Source organism: Hypomesus nipponensis, chromosome 17 (assembly GCF_054491055.1).
Source record: "Hypomesus nipponensis isolate SF chromosome 17, ASM5449105v1, whole genome shotgun sequence".
In the NCBI taxonomy this organism is placed as follows: Eukaryota; Metazoa; Chordata; class Actinopteri; order Osmeriformes; family Osmeridae; genus Hypomesus; species Hypomesus nipponensis.
This window is the reverse complement of record NC_140377.1, coordinates 23,133,636-23,152,500: the sequence shown is the minus strand read 5'-3', so window position 1 is coordinate 23,152,500 and position 18,865 is coordinate 23,133,636. Positions and strand designations below refer to the sequence as shown.

Sequence of the window (18,865 nt, the reverse complement as noted above, 5' to 3'; positions counted from 1 at the left end):
ACAGACAGACGGCAGACAGACACACAGACGGCAGGCAGACAGACAGACAGGCGCGTGTCTCACCCTTTTCAGGTCCAAGGTGAAGGTCTGGTCCCAGGCCTGCTCTGCTGCAGGGCCCCAGCAGGTCTGACCCACCACACTGCTGTCCAGTCTCAGCACTGCACTCACCTCCGCTGCACACACACACACACCCACACACACACACATATACTTTCAGTTTCTCCAGACTGGAGAATAGTTTCTTTCTCAGGGCCATCAGGCTTCTGAATGGACAGTGATACACTACTCACCAGCTACTTTACACACTGTTGATTTCAGCTACTGGTTGCAATATCAGCAATATTGCACTATTGCACTAATTGTACCCCACGTTTTAGGTTAGTATAGGTTTATAAGGTTAGTATAGGTTATTATGTGTATTAGAGATTTTGTATACTTAGTGTACTATTATTTATTATATGTTTGCTTATCATAGATGTCATCTATGTTAAACTGAATACTTATATGTTATGCCAGGTTGCTTTGCATTGTCTTGTCCTAAGAATTTCAGTGCCCAGTCTGACCTTGTGTTGTTCTGTGTATCTGACAATAAAAGACTTGAACTTGATATAAGGGGGCCTTGTCAGCCGTGGGCCTGGCAGCCTGTTGGCCTCGTTACCAAAGCAAAGCCTCAACGAGGCACACCTGTTGCTCATCTAGCCCACTCCTGGTGAGTACCAAAGGGGACAAAAAGGGGAGATATGTTGGTTGATGTTTTTTTATGCTACACAGACTCGCTGTAAGGAGAGAAGAGACCAAACGAATGAGCCAGTTGGACCAGAGGCAAAGACCCTTGAAGAAGAAGAGACACGCCGACATAACTCTGTTTTCCTTACTACTGTTTTTGTTTTGTACCAAAAGGTGCTATTAAAACCCTTTGGCTTACACTCTCTCTCGCGACTGTGTCTGACCTTCTCAATATATATATACATACACACACACACACACACACACACTCACAGGAGAGCTCATCGGTCTTGGCGGGCAGGCGGAGACTGAGGCTGGAGGCAGAGCGACTGTAGAGGCTGGGCAGCTTGAAACCCCGCCCCTCAGTAGACTGGTAGCTTGGCAACACAACGCCATGGCTACGGCTCCGCACAGGAACCGTCTCCAGCAGCCCGACACACCCCAACAAGCGCACCTGCAGCGCACCTGGGGGGGCGGGGCATCAGGACAGGGGTGATGTAGAATTAACGAGAGAGATAGAAGATAGGAGAGGGGGAGGATGTGAGGGGGAGGAGGGGGAGGATGTGAGGGGGGGAGGGGAGGATGTGAGGGGGGAGGAGGGGGAGGATGTGAGGGGGGGAGGGGAGGATGTAAGGGGGGAGGAGGGGGAGGATGTACCAGTGAGGGGGGAGGAAGGGGAGGATGTGAGGGGGGAGGAGGGGGAGGATGTGAGGGGGGAGGAGGGGGAGGATGTGAGGGGGGGAGAGGATGTACCAGTGAGGGGGGAGGGTCTGCTGAGCGTGCTGTACTGGTTGGTCAGGTAGGGGGTGCTGAGTCTGCAGGAGGAGGAGGAGAGCAGCTCCTCCTGCAGCAGGCGGGTCTTGGGGTGCTCCTCAGGCAGCTCCTGGAGCCTCAGCTGGAGAGAGCAACGCAGCAGCTCCACACGCTGACACGCCTCGCTCAACCTGGCCTGGGCCTGGGGGGACAGTCTGCATGAGTGTGTGAGAGAGCGTGTGTGTGTGTGAGAGTGTGTGTGTTTGAGAGTGTGTGTGTGTGTGTGTGTGAGTGTGTGACCCCTGACCTCTGCCAGAGCCTTGTCCTGGGTCCTGCCTGCTCCCAGTAGTCTGATCATGTTGCTCGCCCCCTCCTGCATGGCCTGCTCCACCCTGTAGTGGTGCCACAGTTCCTCCACCCGCAGAACCAGCCCACACTCGTCTGGGAAACCTGGCCACACACACATAAACACACACACATACACATGTACACACACATGTACACACACACGCACGCACACGTCTATAGTTAGACGTGGCTAATGGAGAGAGAGTCCATTAAAGATGTTTGGAGCTAAATCTGTCTTTGGGCTTTTAGAAAATACCTATCTTCACTCCCCCCCCCCTCGCTCAGCCCCCCTCCCCCTCCCCCTCCCCCTCCCCCCTCCCAACAGGCAGGTACCCTGGTTGGCCTCAGTGTGTTCAGTGGCCTGCACAGCCTTGCGTATCTGCATGCGGATGATGTCAATCTTGGTCTTGCTGTCTTGCATCATCTGTTGAGCTGTCTGCAGCATCTTCTTATCCTGGAAGGAAAGGAGTTACTTAACTGGTACAGAGGGGTTAGTTAACTGGTACAGAGGGGTTAGTTAGCTGTGGTTAGTAGATAGGTAGATGTAGTTAGCCAGGTTACCTTCATGCTGTGGTTAGTAGCTAGGTAGATGTAGTTAGCCAGGTTACCTTCATGCTGTGGTTAGTAGCTAGGTAGATGTAGTTAGCCAGGTTACCTTCATGCTGTGGTTAGTAGCTAGGTAGATGTAGTTAGCCGGGTTATCGTCATGCTGTGGTTAGTAGCTAGGTAGATGTAGTTAGCCGGGTTATCGTCATGCTGTGGTTAGAAGCTAGGTAGATGTAGTTAGCCAGGTTACCTTCATGCTGTGGTTAGTAGCTAGGTAGATGTAGTTATCCAGGTTACCTTCATGCTGTGGTTAGTAGCTAGGTAAATGTAGTTAGCCAGGTTATCGTCATGCTGTGGTTAGTAGCTAGGTAGATGTAGTTAGCCAGGTTATCGTCATGCTGTGGTTAGTAGCTAGGTAGATGTAGTTAGCCAGGTTACCTTCATGGCTCCGTTGGCGTAAACAGGGATCATGTTCTCGGCTCCCTGCTTCACCTTCATCTCGATGTTCAGCTGGCGCTCCAGAGCGGCGATCCGGTCCTGAGTGGCCGAGGAGCGCCCTGGGGGGGACTGGGGGCCATCTGGGGTCAGGGGTCAGGGACACTTATTATGGCTACCAGCATTAAATATGATCCTGTATAATAAATATACCCTTAAGTGCAGCCCTCCCCCAGTATCTCTCCCCCCTTCCCCCCATACCTCTCCTGTCATCTCCCCCCTTCACCAGGATGAGGGCGTCCAGCTCTTGCAGCTCTGCATGCAGGGTGTCCAGGCGGCGGGTAGAGCACCTCAGCTGGGCCTCCACATGGGGGGCGTTCCTCCTGGAGGCCCGGCGCAGGTTCTCCGCCCCCTCCTTGATCTTCAGCTCCTTCCTGATCTCCCGGCGGATCACCTCCCGCTCCTCGTCCAGCCGCCGCTGCACGCCGCTGTCAGACACGTCCCCTGTCAGGGGCACGCCCAGACGCTCCAGTACCGACTGGCCCCCCTCACCCTGCTGAGGAGGGAGGGAGAGGGGGAGGGAGGGGAGTTAGATGGGTGGAGGGAGAAGGGGTAGAGGGGTAGAGAGTGGTGAGAAATGAGGGAATCAGACATACAGCAATATAGAGAGGAGAGAGAGGAGAGACAGAGGTCCCTTTTTCTTCTCCTTCGCATCAATTGTAATGATATTACTGCTGATTAGGACAGCATTAATAAAGCCTAACATCAATCTGGCGTCACACACACACTCTCACACTCTTGTGCACACTGTCTCACACATGCACTCTCACACACATTTTCACACACACATACTGACATATTGTATAAACAGTCATAAAACGTAAACAAATGCCTGCAGCTGTAATTGGTACTCATGTTGTTGATATGTGGATATTGGCTCCTCACACATCTGTACTTCCACAGATAAACACCTGTGATCGGGCGTCATGTCCCTCTTAGCAGACCAGAGGGCCAAATAAAACCACACAGGATCTAGCGATCGAGAGTAGTGGTGAAGATGAGAAGAGAGGAGAGGAGGGGAGAGGACAGGAGAGGAGAAGAGAGGAGGTGTGTTACCAGGATGTCGGTGTTGGTAGGAGGAGGCTGCTGGTCACCCGCTAGCTCCCCTGGAATCACTTCCCCTAGAGACTGTGCCATCACTTCCTTTGGACACTGCAACATCACTTCCTCACTGTCCATGGCCCCTTCTGTCTCTGTAGCTTAGTTTTGTCTACGGCTAACAAACACCTCACACACTCACTCTGTTTTACTGGCACGCACGACTCACACACACTCTCCCTCCCACACACACACACACACACACACACAGTCACCAGGCTGCTGCTGTAGGGTTGGAGTTAGATCTCCTGTCTGCAGGAGCTTCTCAGCAGGACCAGAGGAACAAGCGAACAAACCAAGTAACGAGGGAGCAACACGGAAGAGAACAAAATGAGCCTGAGAGTTTCAGCCACACCCCTCCACTTCCTGTTCTTTTATCTAGCAAACACACTCCTGCACACACACAATAACACACACACACACATATGTACATGCAGACACACACACACTCACCTAATTACTCACACAAACATTACCACACTCACACAAACACACAAATGCTGTACACACACACGCACAACCAATAGCACACAACCATAGTGTGGTTTTCTATAGAGGAAGACAAAACTTCCTGCTTTGATTCTGCTACAGACTGCTGCAGTTAACAGAGAGGGGGAGAGAGAGGGGGAGAGAGAGAGGGAGAGAGAGAGAGGGAGAGAGAGGGGGGAGAGAGAGAGGGAGAGAGAGAGAGGGAGAGAGAGAGAGAGAGAGAGAGAGAGAGAGCGAGAGAGAGAGAGAGAGAGAGAGAGAGAGCGAGAGAGAGAGAGAGAGAGAGAGAGAGAGATGTTACATATGTTATAGTAATTAGCAGGTGGAGTACTCTACGGTGCTCCACTGTCGGACAGGAGTCATGAGAGGACACAACATGGAAGATCTAATAAAGAGGAGGCGATGTTAATGGATGTGGAAAGCAGATTAAATATGATTATAAAAAAGAGGGGATTGTTGGGGATGAGAGCATTAAGCTGATGATGGTGATTATCTGCTGGTGAGACAGGCATACAGACAGACAGACAGACAGACAGGCAGGCAGGCAGGCATGTAAGACAAACTCTCTCCTCTTGTGTTGGGAGTCGTTTAACTCGCCTCCTCCCCCCTCCTCCCCTGTCTTCCCCCTCCCCCCTCCATGCCCTGCCTCCTCCCACCTCCCCCCTCCTTGCCCTACCACCTCCCTCCCCCCTCCTTGCCCTGCCTCCCCCCTCCTCCCCCCTCCCACCTCCTTGCCCTGCCTTCTCCCTCCTCGCCCTGCCTCCCCTCTCCTCCCCTCTCCTCGCCCTGCCTCCCCCCTCCTGCCCCCTCCTTGCCCTGCCTTCCACCTCCTCGCCCTGCCTCCCCCCTCCTGCACCCTCCTTGCCCTGCCTTCCACCTCCTCCCCCCTCCTCCCCTGTCTTCCCCCTCCCCCCTCCATGCCCTGCCTCCTCCCACCTCCCCCCTCCTTGCCCTACCACCTCCCTCCCCCCTCCTTGCCCTGCCTCCCCCCTCCTCCCCCCTCCCACCTCCTTGCCCTGCCTTCTCCCTCCTCGCCCTGCCTCCCCTCTCCTCCCCTCTCCTCGCCCTGCCTCCCCCCTCCTGCCCCCTCCTTGCCCTGCCTTCCACCTCCTCGCCCTGCCTCCCCCCTCCTGCCCCCTCCTTGCCCTGCCTTCCACCTCCTCGCCCTGCCTCCCCCCTCCTGCCCCCTCCTTGCCCTGCCTTCCACCTCCTCGCCCTGCCTCCCCCCTCCTGCCCCCTCCTTGCCCTGCCTTCCACCTCCTCGCCCTGCCTCCCCCCTCCTGCCCCCTCCTCGCCCTGCCTCCCCCCTCCTGCCCCCTCCTTGCCCTGCCTTCCACCTCCTCGCCCTGCCTCCCCCCTCCTGCCCCCTCCTTGCCCTTCCTCCCTCCTGCCCCCTCCTTGCCCTGCCTTCCACCTCCTCGCCCTGCCTCCCCCCTCCTGCCCCCGCCTTGCCCTTCCTCCCTCCTGCCCCCTCCTTGCCCTGCCTTCCACCTCCTCGCCCTGCCTCCCCCCTCCTGCCCCCTCCTTGCCCTGCCTTCCACCTCCTCGCCCTGCCTCCCCCCTCCTGCCCCCTCCTTGCCCTTCCTCCCTCCTGCCCCCTCCTTGCCCTGCCTTCCACTTCCTCGCCCTGCCTCCCCCCTCCTGCCCCCTCCTTGCCCTGCCTTCCACCTCCTCGCCCTGCCTCCCCCCTCCTGCCCCCTCCTTGCCCTTCCCCCCTCCTGCGAGGAGCCTGGCTGAGTGGAGGACCCACTGGTCTGAAATATTCAGGAAGAATATGCTGCTGCAGCCTCAGAGACACGGAGAGAGGCCAGCCTCGGAGACACGGAGAGAGGCCAGCCTCGGAGACACGGAGAGAGGCCAGCCTCGGAGACACGGAGAGAGGCCAGCCTCGGAGACACGGAGAGAGGCCAGCCTCGGAGACACGGAGAGAGGCCAGCCTCGGAGACACGGAGAGAGGCCAGCCTCGGAGACACGGAGAGAGGCCAGCCTCAGAGACACGGAAGAGGCCAGCCTCGGAGACACGGAGAGAGGCCAGCCTCGGAGACACGGAGAGAGGCCAGCCTCGGAGACACGGAGAGAGGCCAGCCTCGGAGACACGGAGAGAGGCCAGCCTCGGAGACACGGAGAGAGGCCAGCCTCGGAGACACGGAGAGAGGCCAGCCTCGGAGACACGGAGAGAGGCCAGCCTCAGAGACACGGAGAGAGGCCAGCCTCAGAGACACGGAGAGAGGCCAGCCTCAGAGACACGGAGAGAGGCCAGCCTCAGAGACACGGAGAGAGGCCAGCCTCAGAGACACGGAGAGAGGCCAGCCTCGGAGAGAGGCCGGCCTCGGAGAGAGGCCAGACACAGAGAGAGGCCGGCCTCGGAGAGAGGCCTAGAGGCCAGCCTCGGAGAGAGGCCTAGAGGCCAGTGTGTATAGTGGTGTAACACCTCCCAGTGTTTTAGAAGCTGTTATGTAAACACACTGATGTCACACAGAAATACACATGATACCAAAGTGTCCATTTGGAGAAATATAGACGAGTCACTATAACGTGAATTTACAAAATAATCAAGCAAAATCATAGCATAGCAGTTCTTATAACATATGAATCACTATGGTGAATGTCACATTTACTTATTGTTATCATTGTGTTTATTTTTGTCAGTTATCAATTTAAATCATTTTTACTTTAAAATAGGCTACATCTTTCATAGGACCTACAACTGAACAACAAGTGGAATATTCTAGTCTCTGACACGAATCCTGTCTTCCAGTCTGTGACTGCGAACAGAGGCGTATAACAGGTCTGTCACAATGTCACCATCATCATCATGCACCCGCAGTGGCTTTTCTGGCTCTGCTTTGGAAACACGCTCTAAATACCGGTCCGAGACGTGCCGGTGCGAAACGGCACCCGGCTCAAGGTGAATGACCGGGCCGGACTTGCAGCGGGGACTACTGCCCGGTCTGTGGCTCTCCTATACCGATTTGTGTCCACGTCCATCTGACCGGAATGTCGACATGAACCTGGGTCCGGTGCGACTTTTAACCGGGTGGGTGAAGATGATCCTTCAGGGATTTGGGGTTTAGCCTACTGTCAACTCACGACCTACCGTCTGAAGATACAGTTAGAAAACTTACTTTTAACGGGTCGTTGTTCGCCATCTCCTGTACCGTCCCGTGCGCCGTGGGCACGTACCGGAGAGTTGGATGACAGTCCCCGGGATCTTGTTTCAACGCGATCGTTTCACAAGACGAGAGAGCATGTTAATGAGCGAAACTCGGTCCAGTCGGTCTCAACATTAATCAGTCAGTATGGCTGGTGGAAGGTCGGTACATCACTTAAAAACAACAACGACGCACTCACGGCAGATGGACTCCACAAGCTCAGGTGCGCGCGGACATGCACAACTGAAACACAGGGTGTTCTATCAACATCCCGTGAGGCAGAAAAGTTACCGAGGTGCCGATGGTCTCGCGTCGGACTGAAGTTAACCTCACGGACGTCTCTCTGCCATGAAGTGTAGAGGCTATCGTCCTGTCCAATGCCTGCCGGTTTGTGAACAAAACGCCGTTAAAATCGCCCGCTCGAAGGCAACAGCACACCAAACAACGCGGTGTCCATATCCAAGGTTACCATAAAACATGAAGCATGCGGGTGTATTGTTGTTCCAGGTAAACAATAATATTGTTCTCCCGCCACTGTGGCCAAAGTGGTAAGGGAGCTTCCTCGAGCTTCCTCGACTCCGGCCATCGTCAGTTGGTCAGCGGGTCGTCACTTCACGGATAAACTAATAACGATGCTCGAGGGGGTATACCAGCGGGAAGCGGAGAGCAAGGCTGGCGCGCGCCCTGTTGGTCATCAACCGCAGTTCACCGACCTGGTGATGACGTGATCAGGTTATTATTGTATAAACTGCATGATATACTGACTCTCTTTCTCTCTCTGTCTGTCTCATACTGTTGGTCTTGAATCCGAACTGCCTAACCTTGATACAATACACGGAGATTGTAACACTAACCTTGATATAATTCATCAATAATATAACCTTTTAATAACCCATCTTTGCGTATATTAAATCAAAAGTGATACAATATTAAGACTATTTATATAGCCTTTTTTACAAGCAATTTCACGGAATGCCTCACAGATCGAATATTTAACCTTAGAATAACCCTTTACGTCCATATAAAGTCTCTATTATGAGCATCTGATATGTATCAGTGTCACATATACCAGCACACCAGAACCAGCCTCTCACTGTGCCATCCCTGGCACAACCCTCTGCTCCTGTACACACACACACACACACACACACACACACACACACACACACACACACACACACACACACACACACACACCAGGTACACACACACCAGGTACACACACACACACCAGGTACACACACACCAGGTACACGCACACACACACACACCAGGTACACACCCACACACCAGGTACACACACACACCCTGCCTGGTGTCAGCCAGCCTCACCCCAACAGATGGCTCAGTCCTCCCCCCCCCCTCCCGTCCCCCCTGACATCATAACAGGAAGGTGAACGAGCGACGCCCCAGCATGCTAATGTGCGACAGATGATGGATACATGATTAGAGCTGTCAGCACATCAAGTTACTGGGAGCATGAGAAATAAGAGTGTTGCAGTTCTGCCTGTGGCCAGAAGATGGCGGTAGAGCAGCACCTCTCAGCCCTGGAGGAACCCCATGAAGGAAATCAGACATTTGTTCTTTATTACCACAGCTCTTTATTATTATCACACCCCATAACCGTGTTTGAAGGAGACACGGCAACGTTTGAAGAAATACCATTTTTATTCTTTGTGTCGGGAGCTTGTAGTTTCACCGTCCAGACAGAATCCTCATCTCTGCACTTCCTGTTGTGGATGAAGAAAGGCAGAGCGTTGAGAGCCAGTTCACCCTCCACACAGCACTAACAACCCTCACCCTCCACACAGCACTAACAACCCTCACCCTCCACACAGCACTAACAACCCTCACCCTCCACACAGCACTAACAACCCTCACCCTCCACACAGCACTAACAACCCTCACCCTCCACACAGCACTAACAACCCTCACCCTCCACACAGCACTAACAACCCTCACCCTCCACACAGCACTAACAACCCTCACCCTGCACACAGCACTAACAACCCTCACCCTCCACACAGCACTAACAACACCTGCTCCCTGTTCTGATGGAGGGACATATGTAGCCTCGGTTACAGGTTACAGTAATTTAGATAACAGTTACCTAGGTTACATATTATAGTAGCTGAGGTTACAGTTGCCTAGGTTACATTTTATAGTAGCCGAGGTTACAGTTGCCTAGGGCAGTGGTTCCCAACCCGGTCCTCAGGGCACCCCAGTCCTGCATGTTTTAGATGTTTCCCTTCCTCAACACACCTGATTCAAATGAATGGTCATAAGCAGGCTTCTGCAGAGCTGGATGACGACCCATTCATTTGAATCAGGTGTTTTGAGGAAGGGAAACATCTAAAACATGCAGGACAGGGGGTCCCTGAGGACAGGGTTGAGAACCACTGGCCTAGGGTACGGGTTACAGTAAGGTAGGTTACAGTAAAAAAAATGTTGCAGCATTCTGGATTACAGTAGCATAGATTACGGTAGGCTGGTTACAGTTGCCTAGGGTACAGGTTACAATTGCCTAGGTTACAGGACCAACCTTGAAGTGCTCCCAGCCAGTGATCTCGGAATAGAGGGCGTCGCCCGGGCAACTGGTGGAGACCAGCTGCCTGTGTCCATGCAGGGTGTAGTCGGGGAGCAGCCGACCGGCCCCCGTGGCACAGGCCCCGAGCCGGTCCTGGACCAGGTCCAGGGCACTGCGCACTGGCAGGCTGGAGCTGTAGTCCCCGATGAAGGCCACCCCGTAGCCGCGGGCGTTGTTCCCCAGGGTGTGGGCCCCCTGCCACAACCAGCCACGCCCCTCGTACAGGTAGCCATCGGAGCCCGCCACAAAGCTGGGGCACAAGACGGGCCGTTAGCTAGTGTGTAGTACAGCACAGCACAGCCTAGTACAGCACAGTACAGTCTAGTACAGCACAGTCTAGTACAGCACAATCTAGCACGGCACAGCCTAGCACAGCACAGTCTAGCACAGCCTAGCACAGCACAGTCTAGTACAGCAAGTCTAGCACAGCACAGTCTAGCACAGCACAGCCTAGCACAGCACAGTCTAGCACAGCCTAGCACAGCACAGCCTAGCACAACACAGTCTAGCACAGCACAGCCTAGCACAGCACAGTCTAGCACAGCCTAGCACAGCACAGTCTAGTACAGCAAGTCTAGCACAGCACAGTCTAGCACAGCACAGCCCAGCACAGCACAGTCTAGCACAGCCTAGCACAGCACAGCCTAGCACAACACAGTCTAGCACAGCACAGTCTAGCACAGCCTAGCACAGCACAGTCTAGTACAGCACAATCTAGCATAGTTTAGCACAACATAGTACACTACAGTACAATATTTTACAATATAGTATAGTATAGTACAGTATAATATAGTACAGTTTAGTACATTACAGTATATTATAGTACAGTATAATACAGTACAGTATATTATAGTATAGTACAGAACAGTACAGTATAGTACCGTATAGTATAATACAGTATCGTACAGTACAGTCTAGCACAGTATCGTACAGTACAGTCTAGCACAGTATAGTACAGTAGAAGCGGAGCACCTGTATCCAATGTCGTCCCAGCCGCGGTCGTCTTGGTGGAAGCGCTGCATGGCCCTCATGTCGCGGGCGCAGGCCTGGAAGGTGAGGCAGGGCTGGCTGGGTGTGTGTGTGTGGTGGACGAACAGGAAGGACAGGGGCAGGGACAGCAGCGTGGGAGAGCCCCTGAACGGAGACGCACCCCACAGACACCTCGGGATGATGGCTGGACATTCTGGAGTGAGAGGAGGAGGAGGGAGAGAGGAGGAGGAGGGAGAGAGGAGGAGCAGGGAGAGGAGGAGGAGGAGGGAGAGACAAGGAGGAGGAGGGAGAGAGGAGGAGGAGCAGGGAGTAGTAATGTAACACAGCCTTCAGATTAGTCTAGATTATGATTCCATGAAGTCTGAGCTGCATAGTGTCCCAGGACCATGCTGGGAAGTTTGAGACACAAGTGTAGTTTGTTTTAGTGAGCCCCAATTATCTACCATTAGCTTTGAACTTATTCAGGGATATGTTGCTCAAGGTGTCAACTTCCCACTCTCGCGGGAACTCTCGCGTTGTTGCCGCAATCTTGAAACACGCCGTTCAAAGATGAAAGTAGACGGAAGTTATCTTAACTAACCATGTGTGTCCACAGGATCCTGTGTGCTTCACTTACCCATGTACCTGTGGACAAACTCCTTCATTCCCTCCCTCACCCCAGCCGACAGTTCCTCTTTCTCCCCCCTCTCCATCTTGGCTCGACCCAGCAACCTGCGCTGCAGTGCCACGGACCGTACCACCTGCCTCTGGAGCAGGGGAGTTCTGACCATCTCTCGGAAGTTGTCTCTGCGGCGTGGGCTGACCAGGCGTGGGGCGGAGTCCAGACCCCCCTCCAGCAGGGGGCGGTAGTAGCTCCTCAGCAGGGCACTGACCCGGGCAGGGCGCAGGGCAGGCTCCGACACCTCCAGCCCCAGCACCAGCCCATCCATGCCCCCGTTCACCTGGGCCTCCGTGGGCCCGGAGGGCGGCCCCGACAGGGTGAACACCCGGGGGGAGCTCACGCTGTCCCAGCAGCCATCTGGGCCAAGGGCGGGGGCCGGGGCAGAGCTGTGGAGCTGCTGGAAGGAGAGAGCCAGGCTGCGGGCCAGAGTGACCTGGTAGAGCCCCCGGACCCGGCCAGGTGTGTGGGCCTGCAGCCCTGCCTCCAGGCCCAGCAGGACCGGGGCGAGAGCCACCGTGGTGCCGTCTTGGGTCAGGACCACACCCTCCTCCCGGCCCACCTCGGTCACCGAATGCTGCATGGCCCAGCCTAGAGAGGCCAGCAGACCGGCCGCCGTGACGGCTCCACTCGAGCCGCTTCCCAGGAAGTAGTGGGTGAGCTCATCGCTGTGATTGGTTGCGGCGCGCAGGGCTCTGAGCATGCCCAGTGGAGTTAGGGTTGGCTCCGCCTCCTCCAGCTGCTCCAGCTGACTGATGAAGTGTGACATCTTCCTGGGAGGTGAAGCTGGGACACAACATCAACAACATCAACAACATCAACAACATCAACAACATCAACAACAACAACAGCAAGACTGTTTTGGAGGTCAGAGCCAGGAGGATTCCCTGTGCTGTTAAGATAGAGTCAGGAGGATTCCCTGCAGTTTTGGGGGTAACGCGTTACATAACATTATTACTTAAGTGAGTAACAAAGTAATATAACATGTTACTTTTTGACATTGAATAATATTATTACAGTTACTTATTTAAGTACCTTGCATTACTTGTCCAAGTTACTGCATGAATTCAACAAAATAGCCTTATAAATACAGATTGTTGCCTAAAGGACACTCCCTGGGCACAGTAGCCTACTGTTTGATTCACGCTGCAGGCAAACACAACAGCAATCATGACCGCAGAATGTGTTACTTTTCGTGGAAATGTTCACATTATTTCGCTTTCATTGAAGATATTGGAAAAAACATTAAGGTGAAATGCAAACTGTGCCCCAACAAAATGTTATCTACTGCCAAAAACAACACTTCAAACTTCTCGATAGTGTCCACCGAGAAACTAAGACGGAAACTAGCAAACAATCCACTTTAAACCGTAAGAGAGATTGTTTCCACAACTCACTACTAAAAGTAATAGTAAAAGTAATATCATAAGTAATAATATTACTTTGTACAGAAAGTAATAATGTAACTTAATCACACTATTCTTACTGAACAATAATAAGTAACAAGTAATATATTACTTTTATGAGTATCTTCCCCCAACACTGGTTACCTGTGCTGTGAGGACAGAGCCAGGCTGTTAGGAGGCTTAGGGTTACAGGCCACCATCTCCAGAGATCTTCCATCTGCGTCCCCTGGTTCTTCTCAGCTGGAGAGGGGTGTGTCTGACCTGAGGCGTCTCCGGTTTTTCTCAGCTGGAGAGGCTTGTGTCTGACCTGAGGCGTCTCCTGGTTCTTCTCAGCTGGAGAGGCTTGTGTCTGACCTGAGGCGTCTCCTGGTTCTTCTCAGCTGGAGAGGCTTTTGTCTGACCTGAGGCGTCTCCTGGTTCTTCTCAGCTGGAGAGGCTTGTGTCTGACCTGAGGCGTCTCCTGGTTCTTCTCAGCTGGAGAGGCTTGTGTCTGACCTGAGGCGTCTCCTTCTATATAGAGTTCCTGGTGTGATGCAACACCCTCCACACACACCCACGCACACAAACATGCATTTTCCTGTCCTGGGCAACATGGGAAATTGGCAGCTGTTGAGCAAATGTGTGTGTGTGTCAGAGGGTGTGTGTGTGTGTGTGTGTCAGTGTTTGTTGTGTTATGCCCTTAATCTCCAAGTTTTGCGCTGTGGACTTGATTGCATTATTACCGTACAAATATCCAGATTTCCAGTCTCCCCCACAGCTGCAACATTAGCAGCTCCAGCCTGTTAATGATTAGCAGGTCGCCTGGTGCCACCTGCCACTTTGCTGGACACACGGGGTCCTGTGTTCAACTTTGCCACTACATCTACGTTGCTGTTAGTCTGGCTCCTCTCTACTGTCTCGTAGCGGTTTTTTAAAGATCCTGTGAAGAAAGAAATTATTAGTAGGGAGAGGGTGAAAGAAGGAGGGAAAGAGAGGAGGGAGGTAGAGAGAATGAGGAGGGAGAGAGAGAGAGTAGAGAGAGAGAGAGTAGAGAGAGAGAGAGAGAGAGAGTAGAGAGAGAGAGAGTAGAGAGAGAGAGAGAGAGAGAGTAGAGAGAGAGAGAGAGAGAGAGAGAGAGAGAGAGAGAGAGAGAGAGAGAGAGAGAGAGAGAGAGAGAGTAGAGAGAGAGAGAGTAGAGAGAGAGTAGAGAGAGAGAGAGTAGAGAGAGAGAGAGTAGAGAGAGAGAGAGAGAGAGAGAGAGTAGAGAGAGAGAGAGAGAGAGTAGAGAGAGAGAGAGTAGAGAGAGAGAGAGAGAGAGAGTAGAGAGAGAGAGAGAGAGAGTAGAGAGAGAGAGAGAGAGAGAGAGAGAGAGAGAGAGAGTAGAGAGAGAGAGAGTAGAGAGAGAGAGAGAGAGAGAGAGAGAGTAGAAAGAGAGAGAGTAGAGAGAGAGAGAGAGAGAGAGAGAGAGTAGAGAGAGAGAGAGAGAGAGAGAGAGAGAGATAGAGAGTAGAGAGAGAGAGAGTAGAGAGTAGAGAGAGAGAGAGAGTAGAGAGAGAGAGAGTAGAGAGAGAGAGAGAGAGAGAGAGAGAGAGAGAAAGTAGGCAGAAAGAAAGAGCAGGAGGCATAAAGAAGGAGGGAAACAGAGGAGGGAGAGATAGAGGAGGGAGAGATAGAGGAGGGAGAGATAGAGGAGGGAGAGATAGAGGAGGGAGAGATAGAGGAGGGAGAGAGAGAGGAGGGAGAGATAGAGGAGGGAGAGATAGAGGAGGGAGAGATAGAGGAGGGAGAGAGAGAGGAGGGAGAGATAGAGGAGGGAGAGATAGAGGAGGGAGAGAAAAGGAAGAGGGAGATACAGAAGAAGTTGGAGAGAATGAGAGGAGGAGGGAGAGACGAGGAGGAGGAGAGAGAGACGAGGAGAGAGAGAGAGGGGAGGAGGAGAGAGAGTGGTGAGGAGGAGGGAGAGAGGGGAAGGCTCCATAGGGAGATTTAGGATCAGATCCCCCCCACCACTCCGACATCACTGTGCAAGTTGACAAAAACACAGAGCATTCCAACTTCCTGTCACACAGGAAGCACTCGTGACACGAACCCCCTGACAGGAAGTGTCTTTGAGGCAGAGTGCCCCAAGTAAGCGCCAACATCACGCTCTCTTGGTACAGCACTGCCTGGTGAAATCACGGCCTGTTCCATGACGACAGCAGTGGTTGTTGTGTCTGTGGGAACCCTCTGCCTCAGACAGACTGGGTGAGTAACTTCAGATCCATGATGATCCTGGTTTCGAACCTTCTCTGCTTTCTTTAGAGCGCCTGCTTCTGTGATACACTAAGGTGTAATCAGTGCCATACTATTATATTCATGTACAGCCTTTTGTATATATCTTTTCGGTTATTACACTGTTATTACATAGTCATTACATAGTCACTACATAGTTATTACATATAGTCATTACATGGTTATTACATACTTATCATCCACCTGGCTTATTCCAACCCCTTCCTGCTCCGGCCCCACCTTGTCACCATGTCATGAATGTGATGTCATGTTCCACAGGTGCAGCCAGGTGTGATAAGGAGAGCGTTTCAGGCCCGCTGCCTCAGCACAAACCAGCATCTGGGTGATCTGAGGTCTCAAACACACCTTCCCTGCTACCTGCTATCAGCAGAGACACACAGGCAGACAGACTCACCAGCCTCCCTCCAGCCCCTCTCCTGCCCCACCAGCCTCCCTCCAGCCCCTCTCCTGCCCCACTCCTCCTCCAGCAGCACCAGGGACACCTGGCTCCCAGGGAACCCAGGCGGGCCAACCAACTGTGAGGCCTGGCATGGTGAGAGAGTCTTATCTACGCTGTGTTAGGGCTGTGTGTGTGTGGGGGGGGGGGGGAAGAAGGGATGGATGGACAGAGGGATGGAGTGAAAGGGAGGATCGGGCGGGAGAAGGTATGGAGAGGCTCAAGACGCAGTTGTTCCGGGAGTACAACGGTACTTAGGAATGGTTTTCCTTGACCCGATGTTAGTTTCCTCAAGGATCACAATGACTCTTGCTTAGAGACTTCTTGCTCTTGTGGTTAGTGGTAACTGATAAAAAAAAAAAAAAAGTACTCGCTGTGATATATTGTTTTTATTGTTGCTTGTTTTCTACAGGTACACTTGCACTTATAGCGATTCATGTTGTTTAATTGTAACTTGTTTAACTACATGCTCTTAGGGTTTTTCCCTTTGGCACTCATTTTGGTTGTTCACAATATGTGCTTCATGTTTTGGCTACTCGCAATGTTTTGACCTATGCACATTGTAAAGCTCTCTCTTGGAAGTCGCTTTGGATAAAAGCGTTAAATGCTAAATGAATAAATGTAAATGTAGAGAGTGAGAGACAGAGGCAGGGAGGTAAGGAGAGTGGAAGAGCTTGTCTAGTTTGTGTGTGTTTGTGAAGGCATGTGTGTGCATTTGTGTGTGTGTTGGTGTGTGTGTGTGTTTCTACAAAGTAATTACACCGTCTATCTCTGACAACAATCTGATGATCTTCGTTTCTCTCTCTGGACAGATGCACCAATGGCAGGAGGCCTAGTGGGTCACCTGATGTGGACACCACCGCCCTCTGCTGTCTTTTATGGAGAATTGCACCTGATCTATAAAAACATCACTGACACTAACCTAACCCAGTCTGTGCATGCAAGTACAGCAAAGTGACTTGTGCTGGCAGGTGAGATGAAGTGAACGTCACATGTAAACTCCACACAGAAAGGGTTGGGGTTAGGGTTACAGAAAGGGTTAGGGTTACAGAAAGGCCTGGGAGATTAACCTAAGCACCTTTCTTTTTATCTTGCCTCACTAGCTATGTGTCTGTTCATTGTATTCATGTTATTGAATAAACACTTTTTTGGGGGGATGGTCGTTAGCAGGTGGTTGTTGTTCCACTCAGCCTCCACTAGGGGGCCGCTCTCAGAGGAAGCTGAAGCACTTTCATGTTTTTCTAGATTCTGGATTAATGGTTTTATTGATGTTTTTTTATTGTGGTTTGGTTCAGCGTTTATAGATCTGATTTATTCTAGATGTTTTTATGTGTGCTGAACTACTGAGCAGGGAGCTCTGTGGGTGAATCACCATATCTGACTCACACACTCACACACACAGACACACAGAGACACTCACACACAGACATACACACACAAATTTACACGCATAAATACAAACACACACTCTCCTACACACAAAGAACCAGGCCACTGAGGCTACTAAGTGCTGCTGCTCTGCGGTACCCGGGGCACTTTCACTGGAGCCTGTTTTTATCCTTCCCTCTCCACCTCTCCTCCCTACAGCCCCCTCCATCTCTGCTTCCCTCACCACCTCTCCTCCCTCCAGCCCCCCTCCATCCTCACTTCCTCCACCCCTCTCTCCACCTCTCCCCCCTCCAACCCCTCACCATCTCTCACCTTTCCATCCCCCTGTCCACCCTCCACCCCCCTCTACATCTCTCCTCCCTCCAACCCCCTGTCCACCCTCCACCCCCCTCTCCATCTCTCCCCCCTCCATCCCCCTCTCCACCCCCATCTTCATCTATCCTCCCTCTACCACCCTCTCCACCCTCCACCCCCCTCTACGTCTCCTCCCTCCACCCCCCTCTACGTCTCTCCACCCTCCACCCCCCTCTACGTCTCTCCCCCCTCCACCCCCCTCTACATCTCTCTTCCCTCCACCCCCCTCTACATCTCCCTTTATCTCCACTCGCGATCTCCCCTCTCTCCACCATTCCATCCCTCCTTGTCTTGTCCATCCCTCCCGCCTCTTCCCTCCACATCACTCCTGGGGCGGACACTGCAACAGGATATTAAATCATTGTGCTGTTCTGCATCCACCCGAAGGGGTGAAGAGAGAGCAGGACTAAGGGCATGTGTGTGTGTGTTTGTGTTGTATGGCTATATCCACCTAGCCAGCCAGCCAGTCACCCAGCCAACAAGCCAGCCAGGCAGTCACCCAGCCAGCCACCTGTCACATCCATCCCAGGGCCAAGGGGCAACAGGATAGTGGGGGAACTGAGACAGGAGTATAAGAGGAAGGGGAGGAGGGGGAGGACACTATCCAGTCTACATCAGACAAGGGTTTAATCGGTATAAATGTTTGGCACGGTTTTAACCTGCATGAGAGGAGGAGGAGGAGAGAGCACGACGGAGGAGAGGAAGAGAGGAAAAGAGGAGAGGAGGAGGAGAGGAAGAGAGGAGGAGGAGGAGGATGAGGAAAAGGAGGAGGAGAGGATGAGAGGAAGAGATGAGGAGGAGGAGGAGGAGGAGGAGGAGGAGGAAGGAGGAGGAAGAGAGGAGGAGAGTGTGTGTATGTGAGTATGTGTGTGTATGTGTGTGTGGGTGTGTTTGTGAGTGTTTGTGTGTGCGTTTGTGAGTGTGTGTAGGGGGGTTGTGAGTGTGTGTAGGGGGGTTGTGAGTGTGTGTAGGGGGGTTGTTGGGTAACCTGGCGCCCTGCAGCAGCTCTCTCAGTCAGCATCTATAATTTACAGCGTGCTGCTTCCAGCACTCAGTAGATCTCACGATGATTACACTGAGGCTGGTGATGGGGCTGGGGTGAGGGCTGGGGTGAGGCTAGGATGAGGCCGCTGAGTCTGCATGAGTTGGTGTTCAGTGAGCATGCAT

General features: G+C 52.8%; 2 protein-coding genes across 2 annotated transcripts in view; both read right to left on the bottom strand.

Moving 5' to 3' along the window:
• LOC146254158 (serine/threonine-protein kinase N1-like) overlaps nucleotides 1-8,312 on the bottom strand; it is a 14,072-nt gene extending 5,760 nt beyond the window's left edge. Inside the window, exons 1-9 of the mRNA XM_084677394.1 lie at nucleotides 8,077-8,312; nucleotides 7,581-7,988; nucleotides 3,070-3,364; nucleotides 2,812-2,951; nucleotides 2,161-2,281; nucleotides 1,787-1,929; nucleotides 1,480-1,681; nucleotides 1,000-1,191; nucleotides 64-173 (exon numbers count right to left, since the gene is read on the bottom strand). Of these exons, the coding sequence (XP_084533520.1) occupies nucleotides 64-173; nucleotides 1,000-1,191; nucleotides 1,480-1,681; nucleotides 1,787-1,929; nucleotides 2,161-2,281; nucleotides 2,812-2,951; nucleotides 3,070-3,364; nucleotides 7,581-7,604 (1,227 nt within the window). The 5' untranslated portion in view covers nucleotides 7,605-7,988; nucleotides 8,077-8,312. The remainder of the gene's footprint in view (nucleotides 1-63; nucleotides 174-999; nucleotides 1,192-1,479; nucleotides 1,682-1,786; nucleotides 1,930-2,160; nucleotides 2,282-2,811; nucleotides 2,952-3,069; nucleotides 3,365-7,580; nucleotides 7,989-8,076) is intronic.
• An 872-nt stretch (nucleotides 8,313-9,184) lies between these two features.
• LOC146254157 (N-acetylmuramoyl-L-alanine amidase-like) lies at nucleotides 9,185-13,764 on the bottom strand. The gene is made up of 5 exons (XM_084677455.1): nucleotides 13,393-13,764; nucleotides 11,801-12,628; nucleotides 11,167-11,377; nucleotides 10,150-10,444; nucleotides 9,185-9,337 (listed from the first exon to the last, which is right to left on the bottom strand). Exons 1-5 carry the CDS (start codon nucleotides 13,463-13,465, stop codon nucleotides 9,323-9,325), a joined length of 1,422 nt encoding a protein of 473 aa, XP_084533581.1. The 5' UTR covers nucleotides 13,466-13,764; the 3' UTR covers nucleotides 9,185-9,322.
• Between the last annotated feature and the right edge of the window lie 5,101 nt (nucleotides 13,765-18,865).

What these genes read in the sequence shown, in the direction of transcription:
- LOC146254157 (XM_084677455.1), bottom strand. Translation starts at nt 13,465, where the DNA reads ATGGAAGATCTCTGGAGATGGTGGCCTGTAACCCTAAGCCTCCTAACA. An exon ending in GTTTGTCCACAGGTACATGG is followed by an intron (nt 11,378 to 11,800) that starts GTAAGTGAAGCA and finishes CTCTCACTCCAG; the next exon opens with AATGTCCAGCCATCATCCCG. An exon ending in TGGGACGACATTGGATACAG is followed by an intron (nt 10,445 to 11,166) that starts GTGCTCCGCTTC and finishes CTTGTGCCCCAG; the next exon opens with CTTTGTGGCGGGCTCCGATG.